This window comes from Anas platyrhynchos, chromosome 19, assembly GCF_047663525.1.
Source record: "Anas platyrhynchos isolate ZD024472 breed Pekin duck chromosome 19, IASCAAS_PekinDuck_T2T, whole genome shotgun sequence".
NCBI classification, from domain to species: domain Eukaryota; kingdom Metazoa; phylum Chordata; class Aves; order Anseriformes; family Anatidae; genus Anas; species Anas platyrhynchos.
In genome coordinates this window covers 6,898,139-6,924,046 of record NC_092605.1, presented here as the reverse complement: position 1 = coordinate 6,924,046, position 25,908 = coordinate 6,898,139, and the positions used below count along the sequence as shown (strand labels likewise).

The 25,908-nt window shown below is 46.6% G+C and overlaps 1 protein-coding gene across 1 annotated transcript; it reads left to right on the top strand.

Annotated features, from left to right (window-relative positions):
• Positions 1-1,045: 1,045 nt before the first annotated feature.
• METRNL (meteorin like, glial cell differentiation regulator) lies at positions 1,046-25,450 on the top strand. Its single transcript, XM_027471421.3, has 4 exons — positions 1,046-1,330; positions 7,182-7,570; positions 23,713-23,772; positions 24,497-25,450. Exons 1-4 carry the CDS (start codon positions 1,218-1,220, stop codon positions 24,811-24,813), a joined length of 879 nt encoding a protein of 292 aa, XP_027327222.1. The 5' UTR covers positions 1,046-1,217; the 3' UTR covers positions 24,814-25,450.
• Positions 25,451-25,908: the final 458 nt, after the last annotated feature.

The following is a 25,908-nucleotide window of genomic DNA, read 5'->3' as shown; positions in this document are numbered from 1 at the left end:
CTTCTTGCTGCTCCGAAAGGAATGTGTGGGGCCTGGCACACCAGAGCGCTGTCTGTGAGCACTGGGATCTTCCCCCCATCCCCACATCTATTTTTTTTTTTTTCCTGTTTATATTGGCCTGGGGTGATTGGTTTTGGGGCCGATTCACCCCCTGCAGACCTCACACATCTTTACTTCTGGTTTCTTGCAGAAGGGCCTCTGCCACGAAGTTTAAGTATCCAAAGTCAACTATGGATAAAACAGGGATATTAAACCAGGCAAGGGGGTAAGCAGAGTGCTCATTAAGCACTGGAGACTTTACACATATGATTGAGCCCTGAGTGCTTCCTGTTGAATGGTGACCCAAGAAGCTTCCAGCAAAGTTATCAGCCAGCACCCTCTGAGGGAACGTGGCCCGGTGGGGATCCCACTACGGGCTGAACCCCCTGCAGCAGCACGGTGCTGCATCAGTCCCAGAACGGGCCAGGTTGGAAGGGGCCTTGAAGATCACCCAGTCCAACCACCCTGCCGAGCAGGATCACCCTGAGGACGTTGTGCAAGATGGCAACCTGGTTGCTTTTGAGTATCTCCAAGGAAGGAGACTCCACAACCCCTCTGGACAACCTGTCCCAGCGCTGTGTCCCCCCTCTGCGTGTCCCTGCTGGCACCCACGGGCGAGGGGCACCCCGGGGGCTGTGCAGGTCCAAGGGGGGGCCTCGGAGCCACCGGGCTCTACGGGCATCACCTTGCCCCACAGCCCCACAGCCCCGGCCGGGGCAGGGGCAGGGCGGGAGGAGGGCCCGGCACCTGCCGTGGGGGACCTGGCACGGCACAGCACGGCCCGGCGAGGCTCGGGGAGACCCGGAGAGGCAGCAGCCTCCCTCTGCCGGGCAGCACACTCGGGGCTGAGCCGAGCCGAGCCGTGCCCACGGGGCAGATGCGGTTCCCGATCCGGCGCCGCGTTTTGCTCGAGCAGCAAGTGCCGGGGGAAGGAGGGAGGGAGGGGGAGGAGGAGGAGGAGGAGGAGGAGCCGGCTCGGGGAGGCCGGACCTCTCCCGCCCCTCAGCTGGGAGCCCGCAGCGAGCCGGGGCAAACTTCAGAGCCGAGGCGGAGCGGAGCGGCGCGGAGCCGGGCATGGGGTAGCCGCTGCGCCCTGCTGCGTTCTCGCCCCGCCATGTAGGCAGAGCCCCCGGGGGCTGCGCCCGAAGCTCCGCGATCGCAGCGGGCCGGGGGGCACCATGCGGGGCGCCCCGGCCGCCGGGCTCCTGCCGCTGCTCCTGGGGCTGCGGCTGCTGCTGGGCGGCGGAGCCGAGGCGCAGTACTCCAGCGACCTGTGCAACTGGAAGGGGAGGTGAGGAGAGACCCCCGCCGGGCTCTGGGGGGAGAAAAGCGCGTTCCTCCCCTTCTACACCCGGGAGGGAAGCCGAAAACAAAAGGGGGCTCGGGGGGGGTGTGGGCGGCCAGCGGGGGCTGCGGGCCGGAGGGGGCTGGACCCCCTCTGCCCAGCGGCGAGGAAGAGGAGGAGGAAGAGGAGAAAGAGGAGGAGGGCGGTGCCGTGCCCGCCGAGGAGAAGTTTCTCCCCGCGCTCATCTTCCACGGGCAGGATCCGGCCGCTCCGCTTTCTGCAGCGGCTTCACTTCGGAGCAGCCCCGGGAGAAACGGGCAGCCCCGGTGCGGCTCCTCCCGGGACCCGGTGCACCTGCGGGGCAATCCCCGGATCCCCCCGGCTGCCCCCCGCTGTCCCCCGATGCTCCCCGGGTCCCCCTGATGCTCCCGGTGCGTCCTGCCGGCTGCTGGCGGTGCTTGGTGAAACCTCTCCGCTCCTCAAGTGTTTATCTGGCGAATTATCTCGCCTTTAATTGCTCGTAATAAGTTTAGCGTCTGTGGTTGGGTCTGGGACCTCCTGGGCTGTTGGGAGTTTTCAGCGGGTGTTGGGGATCAGGCATTCCGTCGGCTCGGAGATGAGTACTCGGGGAGTCCAAAATGTTGACTCCGATGTTCTGCTTAAACCTCAGTTTCCTTAAAATAAAGGCTTGGCCAGCTTGTGTCGGTAAGGTAGGTTGGAGCAGGGAGAGTGCGGAGTGGGGAAGCAGCTGGACTGACTCGCAGCGGAACGGTTTCCTAGCTGTTACTCTGAAACGCGCTGATGCCTGCTATTTACTTTTTCTGAACTTTTTTTTTTTTGTCTCTTGACCATTGAAGTGTAGTTAATCTCAGTGAATCCACTTGAAGGTGAGTCCATTTGATATGGACCAAACCTATTAGTTCTCTGGCAACCTCCTAATTGTATTATTTCACTTTTCCAATCCCCCTTCTACCTCCCCACCCACCCAAAAGCTGTTCCTCCTTTCATCCCGAAGCCCTCTAGCTGTATGTAGGTACCTGGACCTTACCACATGGTTACTGCACCATTTAAAAAAAAAAAAAAAAGTGACAAAACGCTCTGTTCCTGTCCTGGCAGCTTCTCATTTTTGTTCTGTTTTTGCAGAGCAAGCAGTGACCATCCGTGTCACCTGAGCAGGGCTGGAATAAGTAATGCCTTGTGTGTCAGCTAAGGGGGTGATGCTTGAAAAAAAAAAAAAAAGTGAAATATCATTTCCTGTTACTGAGTTCGGGGCAAATGTGTGATGCAAGCTTGGACTCACTTGCCTGTTGTTGCTCTGGTGAGCCAAGCAGGACCGACGATGACAGCTCCACACTGATGCACGGAGGAGGAAGAGCTGCCTCCCTGCACACGCTGTTCAGCTGGGTGCTTCCACTGGTGGGCAACAGTCCTGATGCCCGGGTGGACAGGGGTCTTGGGAGGTGTAAACCAGGCTGGCTCTGGCCTTGCTGGTAGCAAACAGGTGTCTTCAGAAGTGCTGGCAGTCCTACGGGTGTTAAACAGCATCTGCTTTGTCCTGCAGGACTAGCAGTTAAAAAGGAAAGAAAGGTACTTTGATGTACCAATAAATACTGTCTAATTAAGTATTTCAGTGTGGATACTAATAGCTACTTGGGTCAGAAAGGATTTTTATTATGTGGAATATAATGTTCTGAAGTCATGTGATATTTTTTACCTTAACTGTTTGAAAAAAAAAAAAAAAGCGAGCCAAAATCAAATGAATGCCAGAATCAAACCTTTCTTCCCACAGAAAAGTTCTAGGTTGTCTTGTACAGGCAGAATTGAGAGTCTAGTCATCTCCTACAGTAAACCTGAAAGTGTATTCTCACCTTTATATACTTCTATATTAAAAGCAATGCTCTTAGAAGTAGAATATATTGGATGTGATTTTTTTTTTTCCACATTAGCTTTTGGAGAAGTGACCAGCTAATATCCCTGAGTACTATGAAGAGCGTTGCTAGGATTCCTATCCATATCCCTCATGCTTCCAGGGGAGTCTGATGCAATGCACAAAGCGACACCTGCAATTTAAGTACACTCAGTAGGCCATAGCAGCATCTTAATAAATAGTTTGGTAGAGAACTTGCAGGAGAGCGTTGTCCAAAAGCAAGCAGAAATTTCACTGTGGTGTGCATCTGGTTATTACTCTCACTGCAAGTTCAGGTTTTCATGTTGCAGTGACTTCACCGTGCTGTGGGCAAAACTGCCCTGATGACATGGGAATATGCTAGTCTGGCCTTTTTGATATAGTCTGGAAGAGCAAGAATTCAGCTCTGATGTGGCTGAATCTGTTGGTATTGCCCTCTGCACCAGAGGACACTCTGGGGAAGTCTTGAAGGTCGTCTAGATTGTCATCCTCAATTAGATCCCCCAAATTAGAATCTAAAGTTCCTTCCTTGTGTTTGCTGAGGGGTGCTGGGAGGACATGGGTACTCTGAGGACTCTTCAGAACATCTAAAATAGAATAAATAAATGGCTAGAGTAGATAGTGTGAGCATTCCCTCCCTGTGCCATCATTTTTTTTTCCTCTGAATGACGCCCGTTGCAAGTTACAGTGTCGCAGCTTACTGCACTGATACACCAATAGATCTTCCAAGGCAGACACAGGGACAGGGCTGAAACCAGAAAGAGAAAAGAGCGAAGAGACAAATGCAGTGATTCAGGATGTTCTCATGGATCAGTATGAGGAAGTAGTACTTGTAGATTTAAGTCCCAATAAACTGCACAGGTCTGAAGGAGGTGGTGGATGGCTCATCCATCACTGTAACCATGCTGCCCTATCTCTTTGCTATGTAAGTGAAAACAAAAACAAACCTCAAACAAACTTGGGGGGAAAAAAAAGGCTCCTGGACCTCCATTATTATGTGGATGTGCTGTGTCATATGGCTGGCTACTGAGAGCTAAATATGACATTAAACAACTCGGCGTGGTGACAAGTCGTTTTGACAGAAAGCAAAGTGACAGGTTTTACTGGATGATGGTGGTTGCTATTAAGTAATGCCAGCATGTATTTTGAAATCTGCTTAACTTTTGAGTCATCCTTTATTATAAGGCTTAATGCGTACAGGTACTTGTGCTTGATGCATCTGTCTAATGGCATCACTCTTGCCTGTGGGATATAATTGGCTTTCAGAAGATAATTTCAGAGTCCACCCTGTTTTTTTGTTGCTGTTTGAACAGCATGAATGTTTGAACAAAATTAATGTTGAGGCTTTTTTCTCTGGCAGAAATGCACTGCCTCATTCTTGGTAGGATCACTTGCTACAGCAGTTTCACTACATTAGTTCAGAGTTTTGCCCCTGGTATCTTCCTTCTGTTTAAGCACTAAGGCTTCGGAGTGGAAGTTCCCAGTAGAAGGCCTGCAAAACCTATGCAGCTTGTTTTGATGTCTGGAGTAGGAACAAGTGATGCGTGAGGGTTGTTTTTTTGCCCCTTTGCTGCAGGATAAGCTTTACACTATTTCGTTTTACTTATTTGCTGCTTGTGAGCGAACAGACTTCTGTGTTTTCTGTTGAGTGGCATCGTGCTCATGCTGCAGTGAAAACTGACTTTGTGGACCAGATGTGGATTTACAGTCAACTTGAAATATCCCATTGAAAGTTAAGTTTCCTGAACATGTCAAGTACTACTGAATTTGAGGGCAAGAGACTAGAGGTCAAAAACTCGTCCCTCATTTCTCCTCATCTGTGTGCTTGATGTGGCTTTCAAGATTATTCAAAAGCACATGTTTGCAGGCACTATTATTATTAAATATGACTTTTTTTCCTGAGCTTCCTCATGTAACCTCTACCAAGTGGGTCACACTGACACTCACAATAATGAGTCACATCAACAGTAAATGCAAACCATATGTTGGCTTGTGTGTGTGGTTTTTTCCCCCCTTATTTTACACATGGCTTCTTGTTACTTTCTAAATGCTGACTTGAATTTAAACCCCGTTCAGCACCTGAATATCTCTTTGGGGTGGGGAGCTATGTAGTTGGAGGTTTCTGTTGAGAAACCAGAGCTTGATGTCATTGCTTGAGCTATACTAAAATACATTCTGTCTTTGCCACGGATTTCCTGTGTACCCTTAGACAAGTCACTTAATCCTTTTTACGTTTTTCTCCTGTCTTGTTTCATCTGCCTGTAAATGGGAGCGTTGTGAAGCTTCTCCAGAGTACTGCAAAGCAGGCCAGGGAACTGCGTTGAAGGGTCTCATGTTGGGTGGTGCTCTATGGGCACAGAATAGGTGTTTATATTTGGAAACTGGGTATGCAAAGTGTAGGAGGAGAAAGAGGCTTAGTGGTGAAATGATTTGCTTATGCTCACATTCTAGGTTTGTGACAGCTCAGGGACTGGAACTGACGGCCCTGATTTTTAAGTAAGGGCCCCAAAACCGTCACCAATAAACCAGGCTTCCCACAACTTTCTCTTTTAACTTAAGTGTCTACAGCATGTGGCATCATAGAGTAGATTGGGTTGGAAGGGACCTTAAAGTGCAGCTAATTCCAAGCCCCTGCCATGGGCAGGGACACCTCCCAGCAGCCCAGGCTGCTCAAGGCCCATCCAGCCTGACCTTGGGCATTGACAGGGATGGAGCAACCACAGCTTCTCTGGGCAACCTGGGACTTCATCACTCTCATAGCAACAAAATTCTTCCTGATGTCTAACCTAAATCTACCCTTTTTCAGTTTAAAACCATTGCCCCTTGTCCTATTGCCACGCTGTGACAAAAAGTCCCTCTGAAACTTTCTTGTAGGCCCCCAAGTAATGGAGCCTCCCTTTAAGTACTGAATATTAGTGCTTTAAATCACTGGGTAAAGATTTGTGGGGTTGGCCCAGCAGCAGTGACATGCAGCAGGAGTTGTTCAGAGCTGTTCTCAGTTTAGGCAATGGCGAATTTTCCATCATCTTGCCCTGGTGGGCTGCCCTTCTTTCTGGCAGCTGGCCTGGAATCCCTGTGTTGCTCTTCTGTCCCATCTCTGTGATCATTGGCACTCAAAATGGCTGCTGGGGTGTTATTTTTTTGCTCTGGTGCTGGGTAAGGATCCAGGAGCCACAGTAGCCTGGTGTCCTAGCACTGGTAACTGGCCACATGCTCGCTTTCTCTGCTGAGCACTCAGAGCTGTGTGTCTGCTCATAGCCTGGCAGAGCTACGTGGTGGGCTAAGTTTAAACTTCATACTGGGGAGAAGTGGAAGAGCATGGCACACGTACAGAAAGAAAAAAGGAGCATAAGTCTGTGTCTTCTCTCCCAGCCTCCCAGTTTGGAGACTGGGGCTGCCCAGCTGGGGGGTGTACCAGTAGCACCCAGAGCATCCCTTTGCTCCAGTTCACAGGGTGAGCTTGGCATCCCTCCCAGTTTCAGATCCATTGGGAATATAGACTTGGAAGGGGAACAAAGTACTTGGAGAAAGGTGGAGTCTGATCTGTGAAGCTGAGTCCGTGCTGGTTTAAGCCACCAGGAAGGGAGCTGAAGCGTACGTGTTTAAGTTAGCATGCGCCAAGTCATTTGCCACAGCTCAGCTGATGGGCAGTAACTGAGGCTCTAGTAATTTAATTGCGTTTGATCATGTGCTTATATCCTATTTAATTTTGGAGTCAATTACTAGTGGTTTGACTTTTTCTTTTGGGAGATGATTTTAAATTGTCCCATAACATTAAGCTTGCAGCCTTGCAAGAGATGAACGCTTCTGACGGCTGCTGGCTGGGCTAATACTCAACCCTGCTGCAGATTTCCTGGGTTTGTTGATGTGGCTCTTTGAAGGTTTGAGGTTATGACAATCACTTTATTGGCTCTGTCATTTGCCTAACTTTCTCTTTCTTTCCTCCCTCAGTGGCTTAACTCACGAGTCTCACAAGAAGGATGTTGAACAGGTCTACCTCCGCTGTTCTGAAGGGTCGATAGAGTGGATGTATCCCACGGGAGCACTCATAGTCAATCTGCGACCCAATACTTCACCTGCCTCGTACAAACATTTGACTGTTTGCATAAAGCCCTTCAAGGACTCTGCAGGAGCAAATATTTATTTGGAAAAAACTGGAGAACTGAAACTCTTGGTCCGAGATGGAGAACGCAGCCCCAGTAAAGTGTACTGCTTTGGCTATGATCAGGGGGGCCTGTTTGTTGAGGCCACTCCTCAGCAGGACATTAGCAGGAAGATTACAGGCTTCCAGTACGAATTGATGAACAAGGGGATTGCATCTGATTTGCACACAGTTTCTGGTGAGTTCTGGGATAATGGTCATATTTTCACGTACTGTATTGAATGCATAACAGATGGTGGAGTGAGTGAGTGGGAAAGTGGTTGGGTCTGAATTTCATGTGCTTTTAAGGACATGTTTTATAAACAGGCTATTGCGGAAGAATTGATTTTCTTTTTTTTTCTTTTTTTTTTTCTTTTTTTTTTTTTTTTTTTTTGCCTTGTTGTTGTTTTTTGGAAGCTGGTAGCATAGGCTGAATTCCAAATGATTTGTTAAGGGCTACATTGTGAACAGTTCTCCCCTTACAGGCATGGGGTGAATCACAGGAACTGGCTTTACCCTGCAGTGAACTCCAGTGTGAACTGGGCTTCCGAGCCTTGCTGTAACAGTTTTCTAACCACTATTTTACTCAGTTTTTAAGACCCCACTGCATGTTTTGAATAACAAACATTTAAACAAGGAGGAACTCCTTTTCCGTGATTTTTTTTTCTTCTGCAACTACTGCTGCTTGCTGACCTAATTATTGCTTTTTTTTTTTTTTTAAAAACAAGGAAAGCGGTGTGTTCCTTCCTCAACTCTGGCTGGTATACTCTCTGGAGCATTACTGTGTGATGCTTTAACACGGTGTCTTCTCTCACCCATTCTGTAGAGCAAGTTCTGCAGTGTTACACCAGGGAAGTTTGTAAGAAGGGGGGGGGTATGGACTAATTGAAAGAGTTTACAAGCCTGAAAATTCTGATGCTAAATATTATTTGAGAACAAAAGCTCTAGGTTTAACCTAATTATGCTAATCAATTAGGCAGTTTGAAAAAAAAATACTAACTAGCATTTGTGGAGGATGGCAAGGGGAATGGGAAATTCTTTTCAGATAGGCACTATCTGATCCCTGCTTCTCCTCTGTGCAGAATTGCCCCTAACTTTTACCCTGAAACCTAGGAGGGGAAATTTCCAGTACAGCTAGAGAACCAGCAGGCTGAGGACAGTTTGTCCCAAAGGACTAGGAAGGCATCAAGGTTTGGGTGTCCTCTGTGGGGAGCTGTGGTGGCAGCCAGGTTTCTCTTTTTGTAGCGGTGTGGGGTGAAGGCAGCCCCACAGCAATGCACACTTGCAATGTCTTGGCCCAGGGTAAAACCCAGCTAATAATCAGCCCCAAAAGCAGTACGTAGGCTGCCGAGTTTCGGTGGCATGGATGCCCTGTGCTTTGGCTGAGAAGCTACTTGATACACAGTGGTGTGGCTAATTAGACTGCAGCTGTATTTCTAGGCAGCGCATCTCTCATCCTTTTTTGGGATAAATGATTGCAGAGCTTGAGTCCCATTCTCCCTCCTCCTCTTGCTCCCTTCCACAACAGGACCCTGCATTTATATGGCTGTATATTTGTGCATACTTGCCTCTCTGCTAGCATTTGGATGTTGGCACGCTGGTTCAGATGTGGCTTTGTTTTACACAGATCTTAGTTTGACCCTGATAGACGGTTCCTAACTTAGCAAGACGGTAGTTGGCTGAGGGCTAATGCAGTAACCCCAGTAACTGATAGATGGCGTGTTTGCCATTAAAACCAAAAAACTATAAACACAAATATTCAAATATTTAAGTTGCCCTCTTTGCTCCTGCCCTGTGTGCAACTTGTAATGCAGCATCGAGGGTTGTGCATTTAAAGCAGACTTCCCTGCTTCTATGTTGCACGAGTGCTGCAAAAGAGGTTGGGTGTCTGCAACTGCAAAACTGCAGAGCTGTTTTCCCAGCAAGATCATTTCTGCAAAGATGAATATACTGTGCAGAATGCTAGCTATGTAGTAAAATTCCATTGCAGAAGACATTAAATACATTGTTTAATCAGTTATTTGGAGAATGTTCCCAGATTCAGTACTTCTTTCTTTGGCTGTGAGGATGGAGACACAGGCGGGCTAGCCATAAGCAAGTCACTTAAACTTACCAAGGAAAGTCATAGACACTTTTTTTCAAAGAAAAGTTGAAATTGCTTTTGCATATAGGTAAAAATATGCGAGAAGTAATGCTCATTACTGCTGTTTTTAATTTGCACATAGATACGGTTTCTCTTGAGCTTTGCTAAAATCAAGTGGACTCGCTGCTGGCATGCTCGCTATCCCCACTCGGCACAAACTGCAGTGTTTTTAGAACTGAGTGCTCCTCATTCCACATAAAATCTTGGAGATTTCTGAAGTTGATGGGAGCTTTCTTCAGAGACTTTCAGAAGTCAAAGTGAGGACTGAATCCAATTACAGCCTTCCTCTTTGATAGGCATATTAAATCACTTTTTCTATGACTGCTGTATTTTCAGCTGTAACAGACACTGATTGAATTTCAGTGCTGTCTTATAAAACAACGTGGTAGGCTATCTGCTTCACGCTCCAAGTGTCTTGTTTGGACAGAAGAAGCTTTTTAATAGTTCATCAGCAGAGCCTTCAGGGCAAACAAGGGATCTCTATTGTATTTTAAATTATTTCTCTTCCCTTTTTTTGGATCCCTAGACTCTGGGGAGGGGCGGCGGGGGGTGAAAACACGATGAAAATGCCATACATGACTCTTTCCACTACTCAGTCAGATGAGCACTTTTATTCTCCTATAAATATCTATATGTCTGGGGAAACTGCCAAATAGCTGCCTTGTGAGGCTTCTATGGAGCAATATATTTGGGACTCTATGCAATTTGTGGACCTCCTTTCTTCTGTAGCTGCTTCTAGTTTTTCTGTGAAACCCCCAAATAAATGCCTTTTGCCGAGCCGTTCGTTTGGGGAGGAAGTTTACAAGTGACTGACTGAAATCACCGGTGGCCTCTTTGTCAGAGGGGAGGCTCGAGCCAGGAGCAAGTTCTGACCTTAAAGGAGCTGAAAACTGGATTTGAGGCTCTGTTTCCACCCAAGAATACTTCATACTCAGTCACACAAGCGGCTTGGGGCGCTTTGGTGGCGGATTGAACCTGACCACCCATCTGTGATAGCTTGATGGCGCGGGAGGTAGGTGTGTGGATGCTGCCGCAGAGCGGGGCAGAGGAAGCTCGCCTGCTTCCTGCCCTCGGTTAGCGAAGAGCTGAGGGCATGAAGGGCACGTTGTCGTCTGGGCTCTGCTGTAAAAGCCCCAGGTGTGGGGTGCTCCAGCCCTTTTCCTTGAGCAATAACTGCTCCAGCAATCACCAACGATTTCTCTCAACTTTCCTCAAATGGTGTGTTTGTTTCCTGGTGATAATTATTGTACTCTGCCCCTGAGTTTACTCTCTCTTCCTAACCTGGCATCCCCAGCTCTGATTAAAGAGTGTAAGTCATCTGTTTAATACTTTAATGACCTGTTGTGTCCTCAGAGCCCTGACATTGCAGGGTGCATCAACAAATCAGCAAAGCTTGGCAGGGTGCCTGTGGTTTAATTAGAAAACCTCAAGTTTTATTAGTTTACAGTCATTCTTTCCCACTTAATCAGAGCCTAGCAAATAATTTAGTAGAAAACACACATAGGTTGTGAATAGGCCTTTCCCTTTTTTCGGGAAGGTTGAATGACACAGCACACCCTTACAATTTTCCAAATCTGGGGGGGGATTTACCCCTTTTGCTGGCTCTGACTTTGCCTAGCCACATTCTCTTAAGGTTTCCCTAGCCGTAGGAAATACTTGCTGTGTACCAGTATGTTTTAATCTAGATTGCTGAAGTTTGGCACAGGATAGTTTTTAGTATGGTAGTAGCCAGTGAAATAATGCATTTCACGGTGCTGGGAGTTTGCAGTTTCTTGTCCTGGGAACAGCAGCAAAGGCAAGGATGCTACAGAGCTGGTTTTCTGTAACCGAGTGCTCCCACAGGAGGGTCACCTTGACAAGTCAGGTGCCTTGGTGGGCATGTTCTCACCTTGATACCCAGAGATAGGTGACTGAAAATGCTTCTGATTTCAGATTAGGTTTTGGATTGGACCCCTGTATAATTCCCATGCATGCTGATGGTCCATTAACTCCAGTTTATGCTTTCAGTAGGCTCTGGAGCCTCGTGTTTGCCCAAGTGAAGAACTGAGGCAGGGTGACATTTTGGCCTGAGGCCATCCGAGAAGCTGCAGAACTTGTTTAGGTTGTTGATTCTAATCTGTGCTGCTTGGGCTGGAATAAAATACCCCGGGTCTCTCTTATACTGGCAAGAAGATGTAGGTCTTGCCAAAAGATGTCTTAATCCCTGTAGTTTCTAGCAGTTTTCTGAGGGCCATGACCAACCAGAACTCAGCTGTGGTGGAGCACATGTGTGCTCGGTCTGGGTCTGCCTTGCACCGGGGCTGCTTGGGTTAAATTCCTTTGAAAAGTATGAAGGTCCCTTGGGAGTCATTTGCTTTTTCAGTTCTTCAGCTTCTGCTCAAATAATCTGAAATGAGGATCTACAGGTTTGACCAAGCATTGTGGAGGACTCAAAGACCTTTATTTTGTTACCTGAAGTCTGCGTTCAAGCTCTGGATGCAGCTTTGTGCAAGCACAGTTTGCTTTTCCCATTGTACGCTCCCAGGGATGTCTATAATTTGATTGTTGGAGCTCAGGAGGTAAATGGAAAGCAATTTCGTTACCCACCCACTTTTGTGTAGTAAAGAAGTCAAACTTTAACAAAAAACGTCCCTTTATCTTGATGGCATCTACTCACTTAGTGCAGGTTCGGGTAACTGTTTTGTACATTTTCTTTATTAATGCTGGGCACCTGGCTGAGAACAGTAATAGATAGAAGGCACGGTGCTCTTGTGGGTATCTGAAAAACACCACAAAACTGGATAAATCCAGTTAAGTAATTAAGAACAGTATTCAGCTATTTCCTGTATGCTGTTAATTCACTAGCCTGAGAAAACAGATTGGAAATTAAGAAAGCTCATAAATATTTGGGCTATGGCAGTGTTTCTCCTAACAGATAGCTTTCTGAAGCACCCTTAACTTCTGATCCTTCCTTTCCTACAGTTTGGGCTTGGCAGAGGTGGGGCACCAATTGCCTTATCTCGGTGTGTTCTCCCAGAGCTGTTGCCATCGCAGCTCGGAGGCCCCTAATCTCACCCTTTCCTCTGGTTGCTCCCAAATGTCCAATTCCTTTTACTTCTTGCAGGCTGAATGCGCTGCTAAGCTTTGTAAGCTGAAGCAGCAGATGCACTGCTGTGTTTTTCACTTCTTGCTAAAGTCAAAGCAGTTTTGCTTTTCATACGAGAGGCTAATTAACAGGAAGCTGTGGCTGGCATGCCTGCTCTCTGCCAAGGTGCGTGCAGCGTGGAAATCGCGGTTCAGCCCCTGGTGTGCTCATCACTGGCACTAGCAGCAGAGGTGATGGAAAAAGGCACTTGGAACACTTAAACTGAAAGTCCCCGTGACCTTTATGCACAGGTACTCTTGAGTCACTGTGACCATCCGAGGTGCTGGCACAGAGTTACGTGGCAGGGCTGGGAGCACCATGGTGTGCATGGGGCAAAAGCATTCCAGTACTCCCCATTCTGAAAATTTGTTTTCTTGACCTCTTTTTTTCACCCCCCCCTTACCCCCCCCAGTTTTCTGCACTGCATAAAACTCACACCTCCTGGGGATAAGTTGTGTTATGGAAAAAAAAATAAAATCTGAGCACGGTGTGGTTTGAGTTGCACTTAACAGAATTTAAACAGCACTCCTCCCACCAGGATTCGCTTGTGAAATGCATAACGAGCAGCAAAGCAGCGTGGGGGGGATCTGCTCTTTAATGCTGAGCTAGTGTTGGGTGGCATGCACACATGGGATGCTTTCTGGTACAGCTTAAAGTTTGCTGCTGTCTTCTATGCTTTTTTATTTTTTTTATTTATTTTCCCTAAGAGATCAGCAGCAACTCACCAGGAAGCAGCCTATAATGCCATTGCCCCGAATACACCAGCTTCATTTGTTGGCTTGCAAGGGACCCTTTTGACACTCCCACTTTAAGATATGTTATTTTCTGAATACTTCTTTGTGTGCTTATCCTCTTTGCAGGAACATTTTCTTTAGCAACTTTCATGTCTTTTCCTATGCTAAGAGAAGATAGCACCTAGAAACAAAGTAACTCCTAATGGAAGAGAAAATTGGATTTCTGAAAAAGCATTTTTAAATAAACTAGTTTTCAAGGGGATGTTGCTTAACAGGGTGTCATGGGTCCACATCTGAATAGATCACGCTGTGGCTGTTGTGTAACTACGTCTGGAATGGGATTAAATTTGAGGAGCTAGAAACCTGCTCTAATTATTCCTGTGCCTAAAGGGGCTAGATTTGCAGTGAGTGACTGCAAGAAGAGTTAAAGAGCAGAGGCTATGGGGGCTTCTTCCTGTGGAAAACGATTTCAAAGTGCATTTCTGATGCATGGGTAGCAGAAATGCCCTACTTACACTGTCTTAAATTGAGCAAGGGAGACAATTTTGGGCATCTGAGCCTCAATAAGATCAAAACTATTGAAGTGGGAAGTCTTCAACAGAAAAAAAAATAAATAAATAAAATGGAGGAGTGCCCTAATTTAGTCTCTCTTTTCCCCAGTCAAATGGGTTTGACAGCAGTCTCCTGTTGCCCTGCGTGTCCTTTGATGTTGCCAGGACAGTAGCTCGTTCTGCAGTGGGCAGACGAGGTGACAATGGAGCTGCAATGATAAATACACAGCTGCAGGGGAGAGCATGTAAGAAAATAGCTTATTTTTGCTAGACTGGCCACGAATGCCGTTAGCTTATTTCCCAACTCAGTGGGCAGTCAAAACCAATAAGCAGTCAGGTGTATTGTCCGGGCAGCTGGGGCTCTGCTTTGCTCTGACCTTTATGTACTGCAGGAGATAGTCCCCACAAACAGATTTGCAATCCAGCAGAGTTGCTTGGCAGTCTTTAATAATGCTCTGTGCTTGCTCGGCAAAAGTGTTTAGTTTGCTAATTCCTGAGGCTGTAGTTATAGAGGAGATGGGGGGGCTGCATTCCTCACCCCCCATCTCCCCCCTTCCAGGAGGAATAAGGAACTTAGGTCAAAATGTGCCTATGTTAGGGGCTTGATTTTCAGGGCAGAAAATCTTTTTAGCTCTAATCTGTTGCAGAAGTCAGAAAATATACACAGTAATATTGCATGGATACTTGGCAGCTACCCTGGACCTAAAGCTGTCAATTTCTAAATCTGACCTTGGGAGGCTTAATATTAGGTCAAAAAAGCCGCAGCCATACGACACACAGCTCTGATCTGGCATTAATTTCTGCTGCTGATTCAAATATGATAAAAGAATATTATTTTTTGTGTATGTGGTTCTGTGGGCTTTCTGCCCTCTCAGGTATCCTACACCACCCCAACTCCTGTATGGGGTCTGGGCACTGACTCCTGCAGTAAGCGTAGGCTCTGCAGTGGGCTCGTGCTACCTGGGCAGACAGCAGTTGTTGCCCGTGTGCTTTCTGCATTGATACAGTGCTGCTGGTAGTCTGGCAGTGAAGTTTAGTGCTGGGATGTGCACACAGCGCCTGCCCTGGCTTCCCAGTGCCTTAACCCATCCCCAGGATCATTTGTTCATGCAGGAATGGGCTCTGCCCCAGCAGAGCAGTTGGTAGCTTTACACCACCATAGTCTAGGTCTAAGTGGAAGTGAGAAATGTAAGGCAGAAAAAGGAAAGGAAAAAGTCCTAGCTTCTGTAGGACAGGTCAATGATCTTAAGATGATGTAGAAATGTATGCTGTTAAGGTTTAAAAAAAAAAAAAAAAAAAAAAGCGTATCTGTCTTAAAGCTTTTCCTGTTACCAATGACAAACCTGAAGTAACTTTTCTAGGGTTAACTGAACAGTGATGTTGCCTGCATGAGACTTAGCCTGTGCACAGTCCTCTTCAAGAACAGGCTGATCAAATAAATGTGGTTTTAAAATGAAAACTGGCCTTGTTCCTTCAGAGCTCTCCCACATACCAAAAAGAATTTGATTTCTAGAAACAGGAAGAAGGGCCTGTGTGGATGTGAGTGCAAAAGTGCTTTTTTTTTTTTTTTTTTTTTTTAAGAGTCACTTCATCTTTGATCTGTCATTACTCTGCTCTCAGGGTTTAAGTTTAACCAGGCACTTGTTACTTAATTCTATTCCCCTGCTCCATGGGAGGCATTAATGGCCCGAAGAGGAGGGGAGGCTTCTGGCTCAGCTCCTGCCAGGCTGTAGGTGCTGTTCCAGCCTCTCCTGGGCATGGGCTCTGGCACCTGAGCCATGTGCCTGGCCACACAGCTTCCCTGGGACACAGGAGTGAAAACCACATTACTTTTCTAATTTCTGCCCTGCAAGCATCTCATGCCATCTCTGCTGAGTGTTTTACTAGCTGTCTGTCAGAGACAAAACCAAACAAGACATCAAAACTTTCTTCATAGCTTTATGTTTTCCTAGATCTCATTAGGGTGTGCTTTTACAAGGCCACGGAATGACATTTTCTTTAGAAGAAAAACATATTTTCAGAGGGAATTTCAGTGGTGGATGAGTCAAGCCATGAATCTTTGCTGGGTTTGAGTCAGGAGAAATATTTGCTGAGCAGCGGAGGGGCAGCGCAGAGGTGCAATGCTGCAGCTGTGTGTGCTGGTGGGGAGCCAGGTCCTGCCCAGCCCTTCCAGAGACTTCCCTCGAGCACCCAGAGGCACTGCTGGCTCCTCGTGCCCCGACTGTCCCCACCTACCCAGTGCCTCCAGTCCCCTGTCCCTGCTGGGGCAGCAGCACTAGGTTCGAGGAGGGAGAGAGGCATCTTCTCTGGGATAAACAGACCATTTTTTTTTTTTTAATATTGGTTTTATATTGGTATCTTGTGCACAAACACCAGTAGAAATTCCTAGCAGTTACTTGCTGTCTGTTTTTCTCTTAAATTGCAGGAAGAGAGAGAAAGCAAAGAAATGGCAGATGATTGCAAATACTGCTTGTCCAGGAACATGTGCAAGCATAATTGCAGAGAAGCTTCTTGTTTGCTGGGCTCTCCTCTCTGGTGCACTTTGAACAGTGGAAATTCAACTGAAAATTTGGTTTGCTCAGTAGGGCTATTTGGATGGGATACATTTCAGGCCTGACTGTAACTGAGGGTTTTTATAGGGCTGGTGATGCAAGGGGTAAATGCAGGAGCCTGGCACTGGCCTTGCTACTGTGGCATCGCTGCCTGCCCCAGCGGGGCTCTGCCACGAGGTTTGTTGTAGCAGCCTGGAGCCCAGCACTGCACTGGGAACAAGAGGGGAGGCAGCAATGGAGGGTGAGCAGTGGTCACATACGGCAGGAGAGGAGACAGGGCTGGGAGAAGGTGTTTGGGACATGCAATAAGCAGCCCAGAGGACAGCAGGAAGTGTCTCGAAGGTATAATGCTTTGCAGAATTTCTCCTGGGTTGATGCAAGTTGTGCCTGGAGGTTGAGCTTAACGGTATCTGATGATACTTGAATAAAAACTGCTCTGTGATTTTTTTTTTTTTTTAAACAACAACAAACAAATGGCTGTTTGTGTTTCTTGCTGACCTTTCAGCTCATTTGTTAGAATGGGTGCTGCATCTTGGAACAGCAGAAAGACATTGACTCTGCAGCCCCAGAGGACCCTTACGTGCTCTGTAGCTGCTGAGCCAAGTTTCATTTTGAAAGCTGTTGCAAATGGAGCTTGCCTAGTACCAAATCTCTTCGTCAAACTGTTTACATAAATAGTCTTCTTTGGTGCTTAGGATTTTAATACCCTCTTGGAAGACATTTCTGTGAAAAGATAAATTTCTGGTTTATGGCCTCTTGTCTTAACGTTTCTCAGAATGCAAAGGTCATCACATCTCTAATGGTGAGGTTTACAGTATGCTTTTTTTATTCTTTCTATGCAGGAAGGAAGTGGTATTAACTCGATTCTCTTGGCACAATCCATGGCACAGCATGTGAAAGTCTGCATTTCATTAAACTTATTTGCAGGTTTAAATAATACTCAGTCATGATCTCTATTTTACAAGTTACTTCTGGAAACTTGTATATACGTGCAAGTTGGACTGAGTGTTAGAAAAGAGCTAGGACAAGGAGCTAGTAGAGTAGGTGCTTTCTTCTCCAAAAATGTAAAATCACCAATGGCCCTGCTTCAGGTACAGAAGTCAGGAGAAAATCTGCAGTGCAGCAGCATCCTTGTTTTGGTCCAGCTGTTAAATCAGTGTCTTGTCCTGTACCAAGCAGTGGCTGAGTTGTGGCTGTAGAAGAAGGGAGACCTCAAGTTTTTTTATCTGTGCTGTGTTTTTTTTTATCAGACTGTTGTTCTGAGCTCCCTTTTCTGCTCAGCACGGGGGCTCAGGTTAACTTCCCAGCAAACGCAGGGATGAATCCTGCCTTCAGAGGAGCACTAAGCTGCCTCAGTACCTGATCCAGAGCACTGACTTTCTACTGGTCTTAGAAGCACAATTCCTCTGGACCCTGTGTGCAAAGTATCATTGAGCCAAGGATCTGGGAACAGCGTGGGTCCCACTGCTGGATTTGCTCCCTGGCTTGGCGTTTTCCTACTGACACGCTAGGAAAAGTGCAGTGCTTGCAGAAAGCCATGTAATCCTATCCGTCCAAAGACAGGAAAGCCCTGTAAAACAAAGGAGTGATGAGAGAGCTCCTCTGTGTGTTGTGACTGGGTGTCAGTAACTTCCAGCCCAGCTGGGAAGATGCTCTGTGTCGTCCGGCCACGTTTTCCCCATCTGTGTGGCTGCAGGTATTTTGTTAAAAGCAGGTGTACTCTGTTGGCTTGAGCTCCTGGCTAATATCTTCATGTTAAATGTAAGATGTATTGAGCTACAGATGTATTGATATAGTTCAAGGTGGTGTTTCAGTGTGGGGGTAGTGAGTGCTTTGAGGCTCAGTGTTATTTTGGCTTACTCAGGAAGAGCTTTCTGAGGGGGTGAGGAAAGTTGAAGGTATATTTAGAAAGGAGGTGATTAGTCAGAACCTGGTAAACCAGAGAGTTGTCAAATTCTTGTCTACCTCTGCTGCAAAGTAGCAGGTATTTTAGCTTCAGATATGAGCTGTGAGAGGCTGATTTCATGGCAGAAGTGATGCTCCTTCAAAAAGGAAGCCTAGATAAGAATTAGAAGGATTTATTCAGCTTATTAATTTGTGAAAGCAGGATCAGGGGAAGATTTTTTTGTGTGTGCTCATATGATGTTTGCCCTTAAATCCTTGTGCCCAAGCTAAATCACTGAGCCCGTGATCAGTTGCACCATAGTCATTTCTGCTAAGGACTCAGAAAACGACTGAGAAATGCACCATCATTGGAGAAACCGCATCTGTATTTTTATAATGTGCTCCCAGAAGCCTGCACTCTGTCTTTCCAGGAAGGAGACTCATCCTACGATGCCCTTTTCCAGTATGGTTGTAATTACAGAGCTGCCAGCAAGAATGTAAAAGGTGTGGGTGGGTGTTTTTTTGTTCCATACGAACCGGTGCTGATGTCAGGCTGAGAGCTTTCATCCTGGAGACCGAGGTCTCCTGTGGCCCCACACTCGGGCTGCTCGAGGTCCTGCAGCACCGGCTGGTGTGGGGTAAATCAGCCTGGCCTGCGACAAGGCCCATTTGAATGTCTTCTGCTGAGCCTGGCACCGAGAGGAAGAGCTGCCTGTTTTAATCATCGATTCACACCTAGGGCTGACAGAAAATGCTCCAACCCTGTTTGTATCTCCCCTGTAGCTTTAGGTACTTAAAAACGTCTGATTGCTCTTCAAAGGGTTATTCAGAAATACGAATGTGTGGGTGACGTACGCCAAGGAAACTGGGAGTGCAGAGAAACCAGTGGTGTGCTTCCCTCCCCCATGATCTGCACCTCTACCACACCGCACGCGTGTGCAGGCTGCTTAATAAAACCAGAGGGTATTCCTCGGTAAAGCGGTTTTCTGCAATTACTTTGTGTTAAACAATTTCACTTCTGCTTAAAGGGCGCCTCTCTTCCTGTGCATGCTGTCAGGGCGATGATGTTGTTCAGCTACCCAGAACCATGGTGCGGATGGGGAAGGCTGTGTGAGCTCGGTAAATGGAGCTTTGGGACGGTGTGTGAGGGCCTGCAGCCCGGTTCTTCCAGGCTTTTTGATAGCTGTGGGGTTGGGGAGCATGCTGAGAACACGCGGGACAGACTGGGTTTATTTGTTGGTTAGAAGCTGGTTTCAGAGTAAGGTAAGGTCGGTCAGAGCCTTGGAGGGCTGTTGAAACAAAGGATATGACACTTGCTGAAAGGAAGACCAGGCCTGTTCTTGTGGGTTCTGTGATATCTACAGCCAGGGCCCACACAGACCACTTTGAATGAGTTCTGCAGGGAGCTGTTGTCCTACACCACGGTGATGGCCCTTCAGATAACCCCATCTACTGCTTTCACAGCATAGAGGGGTTGTGCACAAGTGTCCCAAACCAAGGGAGGAAGGGCTGGAAATGCATGCATGTGCCCTGAGAGGACACCAACACCTACCCGCAGCTCACGAGGTGGTGGGGAGACTCGTGCTACCTTGCAGCACTGAATGCACCCTTAAATCCATCCCCAACACAGCAGGAGATTGTCCCTAGACAGCTCAATTCTTCGATACTGACTGGGTTGGGGGCCTTCTGGAGCTCAGGGCACCTCCTCAGGGCACGTCCTCCTCTCTTCCTGAGCATTTCTGCCTCCCTGCGGAGAGGACCAGCACCGTGTTCGACAGAGCTGTTGGCCAACAAGTGCAGTCTATTGTTAGCATCGCCACGTCCTCCTCGGTAACATCAGGTTCAGAGGGCAAATCGCTCAAAGCAGCTGGGACATGACTGCTGGCTTGTGAGGAATGATGTAATTACATCTCCCTCTGCGGGGAGGTGAATAGAGAGGCCTTTGGAGGCGCTGGACGGCGGGGTGGAGGGAGAGGGCTGCCTCAGGTTACTTCAGGTCAGGATACTGTCAAAATCCATCAAAGGCATTCCCAGGGGAGTCGGCAGCCGATGTGCACAATGCAGGCTTTATGCCACAAGCGGTGTGGTTGAGTTATAGGCATCTGGACTTTAGAGGGCTTCAATAAAATGTTGCTTTTCTCTCCCTTCTTTTTTTTTTCCTCCTTCCCCTGCTGCTGTATGAAGTAAGACTCTTTGGCTTATCGAGTTTAAAGGAATTAGGGCAGCTGATGTTGATGTTGTTGCTGCTGCAAGTTCGGAGACTTGCTTTTGGACACGAGAACCTGGGCAGCCCTTGAGACGTCCCCAGGGAGTCGGTCATCCAGCAAACACTGTCTCGTGTTTAGCAACTGAGCTGGTTTCCTCAGAAAATGAACATCTACGCCTGCTGTGCATGTGTAATTTTTTATTTTATTTTTAGTTTTCATATAAATAAGAATGCTTCCTCTTTTAGCTTGAAAGTGTGCACGCCGTTTTCATCTGCTGATGGAGAAAAACACCTGCCACCCAATCTGGAGTGAATTAGTCCCGAAGTGCACCCCAAATAACTAAACTGCGGCATAAACACACGGATTCCTTTATGGCTGTAATTCAAAAGAAAGCACAGGCATTCCCTCCTTCTTAGGACTTTGTTTCTTTTGTGAGACTGTATAGGAATGAAGCTTTGGTTGTAGTGGGTGAGTGTTATTTGCTTTTTAATGGTCCATTTACCTCGGCAGTAATCCTTCACAACTCGCTTTCCATCTGTGCTTGCATACCTAGTTTTTGCCACTTGCACGATGTATTTGATACTCTGTGAATGCAGATGTGGGAGCTGTTCCACAGAAGAGGATTTCTGTTCTTCATATGTCTGGTATTGCAGCGATGGATGGTGGTAAATGGTTGTTAAATGAGCTTGCATGCCACCAAACTGCTGTGAGTCAGCATGGATCTGAAGTAGGTTTTAAGTAATGATCTAGTGTGAGCAATACTGAGCACTTTTAATTTCCTCCTGCATTTAAAAAGGATGCAGGATTTTGCCTAGAGTCCACAATTAAAATGATTTGGTTCCGTGTATATGTGTGTGCTTGTTCATTTGATGTATTACAGTGTCAGTCTATTTAAATTGAAGGAACCACTTAAAGTATTTTCTTTTTCATCTTTAATGCAGTTGCTTGTGTTGCACTCCTTCTGAGAACAAAAATGGCTTAGTCATTTTGTTTTTTCAATTTTCGGATGGGGTTGGACGAACTACAGAGATGTCTGGTCTAAACCAAGACTGTTTTCACTCAGACTTAAAAAAGCCGGGATGCCTTTTTATTATTAGATCTTTGCAGAGCAAAATATCTGAAATCTGGCGTCAAAAATCCAACTGTGGATTTTGTGGATGTCCGTCAGTTGTGCTTTGTTTCAGAACTTCTCTCCATGTGAAAATGCTGTGGGATTCCCACAGGTTTGCAGGTCACCTCCATTTGGGGGATCTGACCCAGGTCCAGGTTTGGGCAGAGGGAGGCTGGGGAAGAGGGGAGTCGGCCCTGGATGGGTTCGGTAGGTGCCATGAGTGAAATGACTCTGTGGTAGGATGTTGTGTGACTGTTAGAAGTTTCTCTGTCAGATGAAACTTGGATGTTTGGTCTAGCCACTAATCAAAATCTCTTGAGTCTAAAAATTAAAATACCTTTAAACTGACTTTATTGTAGTACTCACTTATGTCCAGGCTTTTTCTGCTTCTGCTTTTTTCACGATATTAAACAGTTTCCAAAGAAAGAGAAACATTTTCCAAGAAAGAGATGAAATTGTATGTAGGGCTGTGGGGGGGAAAAAGGACAGTAAAGGCTGACTTGTTTCTAAAGGCCCTGAAGACATTCAGACTTGACTAAATAGAAATGCCTGGAAGATCCAGATACTTTAACAAAACTATTTTGCCTATTCCTATTCTCTTCTCTTAGAGTTTTTTAACCTTTTTGAATTATTCCTTCAAATATCTCTGCCCAGAAATGTGCATTTTACATCCTCTTTAATCCTATTAAACAGTGTGTTACACTGTGTATTAATCATCTGACTGGAGCAAATCTGGTGGATTTGGTTCAATAATCCTTCTTTCTGGATCACTGCCTTTCTGGGACCTTGGAAAAAATAAGAGGTTTGCCCTGTCTTACGTTGAAGACTGGCTTGTGCTGACTAACAGAGGAGCGCTGATAGCTGAGCGTTGGAGGCACCGGCTCCGCATTGTTTAGGCTAGCTTAAAAGTACTTCGTACTGCAATGGATAAACTTCTCCAGAAAGCAGGCGGGGGTGAGAGGAAGGGTGTGACAATTTGGGAATCCGGTAACTAAGTGTTTTCAGATGTTGAGGTTCAAAATCTGCATTTTTTTTTTTTTTTTTTTGGAGGGGGTGGTTGGGGGGGGAGTGGGGTGACTTCAGCTTCGGGTTTTTCGGGTTTGATCATGGACAGTGTGATGACATGAGCTGTAGCTCCAGTGCTTCGCCTTTGGCTGTGTTAATCCAGGCAGAACAGCTCGATGGGTTTGCATTTTTCTGACTGATGTGCAAGCGAGGCTTCGAGATGACATCAAGTGAAAGACGTGGGCTCTGATCCCTGAGCCTCCAGTGGACAGACTTAATTAGCATCCCTAGGCAGGGCAGACCCTGATAGTAAGCAAATTCCTGAACTCAATGGGGTATTATAGAAACATCTGTACTGCAACTACAGTACCTTCTCCTCAGAAATAGCTGGCTGAGTACAAAGAGGAGCCACATTCTTGCATTGATTAGATTAGTGCAGATATCCAAATGTTTCCAGCAGTACAGGAAATGGTCTTTGTACTGCTTGAGCTCTACCAGATACAGGCTTGAGTTTCCGCTTTGCCTTGACGCCCTCCAACACATGCGTGTTTTTTTTTTTCTCCCCTCTTTGCCTCCCCCTTTCTGTAACCTCCTGGATCTTTGATGTGGTGATAGAGTAAGTGGCTTGTGAAATAGCCCAACGACGCTTGATAGAAATTGTAAAAAAGAAGCTTTGCCATCAGCCTGTAAAAGGCACATGATCTTCAAAGCGTTTTCAAGAGCTTTGAATTTACAGCAGATCACTCTACAAATGCACCCAGTATCAAAACATATTTTGCATACGAGCAGTGAGCGTGTGGGGTGTTTGCTAGATAATATATCCCATCAGGAGCGTTAAAGAGATCCATATTCCATCTTAATTACAAAAATCTCATGGGGCTAGGGTTAGCCAGCATTTCTTGTAGCATTATTGATGCCTGTCAGGTCTTTGGACCACTTGCTCCCCCCCCATGAGATTCTGGTTGGTTTAAAACTGGCTATTTGTTGCCTTTCTTTTGATCCTATGCTAACTCTGTCCCTTTCTCTCCAGCTCCCTGCCGACCATGCAGTGACACAGAGGTCCTCTTGGCTGTCTGCACTAGTGATTTTGGTGAGTTGTTGCCTTCCCCCTCTCTTTGCTGTCTTTCTTGATAGTGGTATCTGTCGCCAAACCTCCACAAACAGCAACAGAAACCTGCTCATGCCTGACAGCTTCCAGCAGCAGTAAATGCTGTCCTAAGGGGCTGTGTGCCTGGGAGAGGGAGGAGGACATGGTGTGAAGAACCTAAAAAAGTTCATCTGGCACTTCCCCGGGGTGGACAGAGAATGACCCTGCAACCACGGTGGAAGTAGAAGTTCAAAGACTTCTTGGGTGCATCTATTTGCTGCCCTAAAATGGGCTGCTGATGAAAGACCAAAAGTTTCAATAATTTTCTGTGCTTCCCTTTTAAAAGGGGAAATTAATACTAGCTGGTATCTGTGATGGCTGCAGAACAGAAAGTACATTGTCACAGAGCCCTAAGCATCTATCTTGTTGTTATGACTCTTTGCTGGGTTTGATGCTATTTTTCCAATGAAATTATTTTTGTGTTTAAATTTAATATGTGGATGCCCTTTCTGGGCAGGTTATGAATATAAACTGTAACAAACACAAATATGTGCTGGAGGTTACTACTATAAACTCAGTTCTAAAAATAACAAGGGACCAAAAACAGGTCTGCTGTAGTGAAATCACTTCCCCTTGAGCTGCCTAGTTATAGGGGGCTGAGTTTGGACCCCGTCCTTCCAGAGGGGGCTTTGGGAAACCCTTCCTCATGTCCTTTTTCTGTTCCCAGTGATCAGAGGCTCCATTCGAGATGTAACGAACGAGGCAGAAGAGCAAGAATCAATAATTCATGTCGGGGTCAACAAACTGTACAGGCAGAAGAGCAAAGTCTTTCAGCTCACGGGGGAGAGTGGGAACTGGCGAGGACAAATAAAGACCCTGCTGGAATGTGGGGTGAGACCAGGAGATGGAGACTTCCTCTTCACGGGACGCATGCACTTTGGGGAAGCCAGGTTAGGCTGTGCCCCTCGATTTAAAGACTTCCAAAGGATGTACAAAGAGGCGAAAGACAAAGGGCTAAATCCATGTGAAATCGGCCCAGATTGAAATCCCCTGTTTGGCTGAAGACCGCTTTTAGCGTCTGGCTGGGAATATTTCCTGGCCGTGGTGAACACTCTGAATAAAAACGGTAACTGAGAGCATGGCCAGATCTGGATTCAGGCTGAGACCCCGCAGGACACATCTGCAGCCTGCGGCGCTGTTAGACTAATGGAAGCAACAGAGGTACGAGCTCAGAAGGCTGCCAAGCAAGCAAGGCTGGATTTTTAACCAATCTTGTCCTTATGAATTAAGTTATTATATTTTTTTAGTGACTTCCGTAGGAAAACAAACCAAGAAAACTCCCATGTCTTAATAAAAAACCCAAATGAAAGCCAACATGCCTTTGTATCTTTTTAATACTAATTTTTAAAAATGTCTTAAGCTGATGTAGCATTTGGTATGGTGTATTCTGTATAAATGGCCGAGAATGTGATAGAGCACGGTAAACCATCCTAACATTGATGCTTTGTAAAAAGCTTGGTGTACAATTCACAGTTGTTTCTTACGACAGAAATTTATGGAGCCAAACTCTTGTGTGTGTGTTCTTTTTTTATTTGAAAGAATGTACAATCGCCGCCTGCAATTTTTCGTCCAGGCTGGCAAATTCTTTCCATTCCAGAGAAATAAAGGTCCCTGGATTTGACACATGCTGTTGAAAATCTGTCTTTTTCCTTCTCCGTAAGGCCGATCTCGGCTGTACCAGATGTGCTCATGGATCAATTTCTGGGCTGCTCACTTATTTTGTGGCTTCTCTGAGCAGAAGCAGAGTTCCTGTGAGGCATTGGGAACCGCAAAGTTTTTCAAAGGGGAAGCGGGAGCTATTTTTGGAGATTTTTAAACACGTGGCCAGGCAGGGCTCTAAGTGTTCTTCTCTCTGATGCCTATGGGGTTATTTTGGGAATGGCTCCAAGAAACAGGCTGCCCCTTCGTGTTTAGCTTGAAGCCTTTGATCACCCTGGCTGGTAGCTGGGTGTGGGGTGGGTGCCTGTGCCTGCCTGTGAGTCCTAGGGCCAGGCCACCTTGTAAAAATGAGTGCTCTCATCAGGGTCACTCGTGTAGGCAGAGCCCCATGGGAGCTAAAGGAGCTCTCTCCTCCCTATT

Coding starts and splice junctions, on each gene's coding strand:
- METRNL (XM_027471421.3), top strand. CDS start 1,218: ATGCGGGGCGCCCCGGCCGCCGGGCTCCTGCCGCTGCTCCTGGGGCTG. Junction 7,571..23,712: donor TGATTTGCACACAGTTTCTG/GTGAGTTCTGGG, acceptor CTTTCTCTCCAG/CTCCCTGCCGACCATGCAGT. Junction 23,773..24,496: donor TGTCTGCACTAGTGATTTTG/GTGAGTTGTTGC, acceptor TTCTGTTCCCAG/TGATCAGAGGCTCCATTCGA.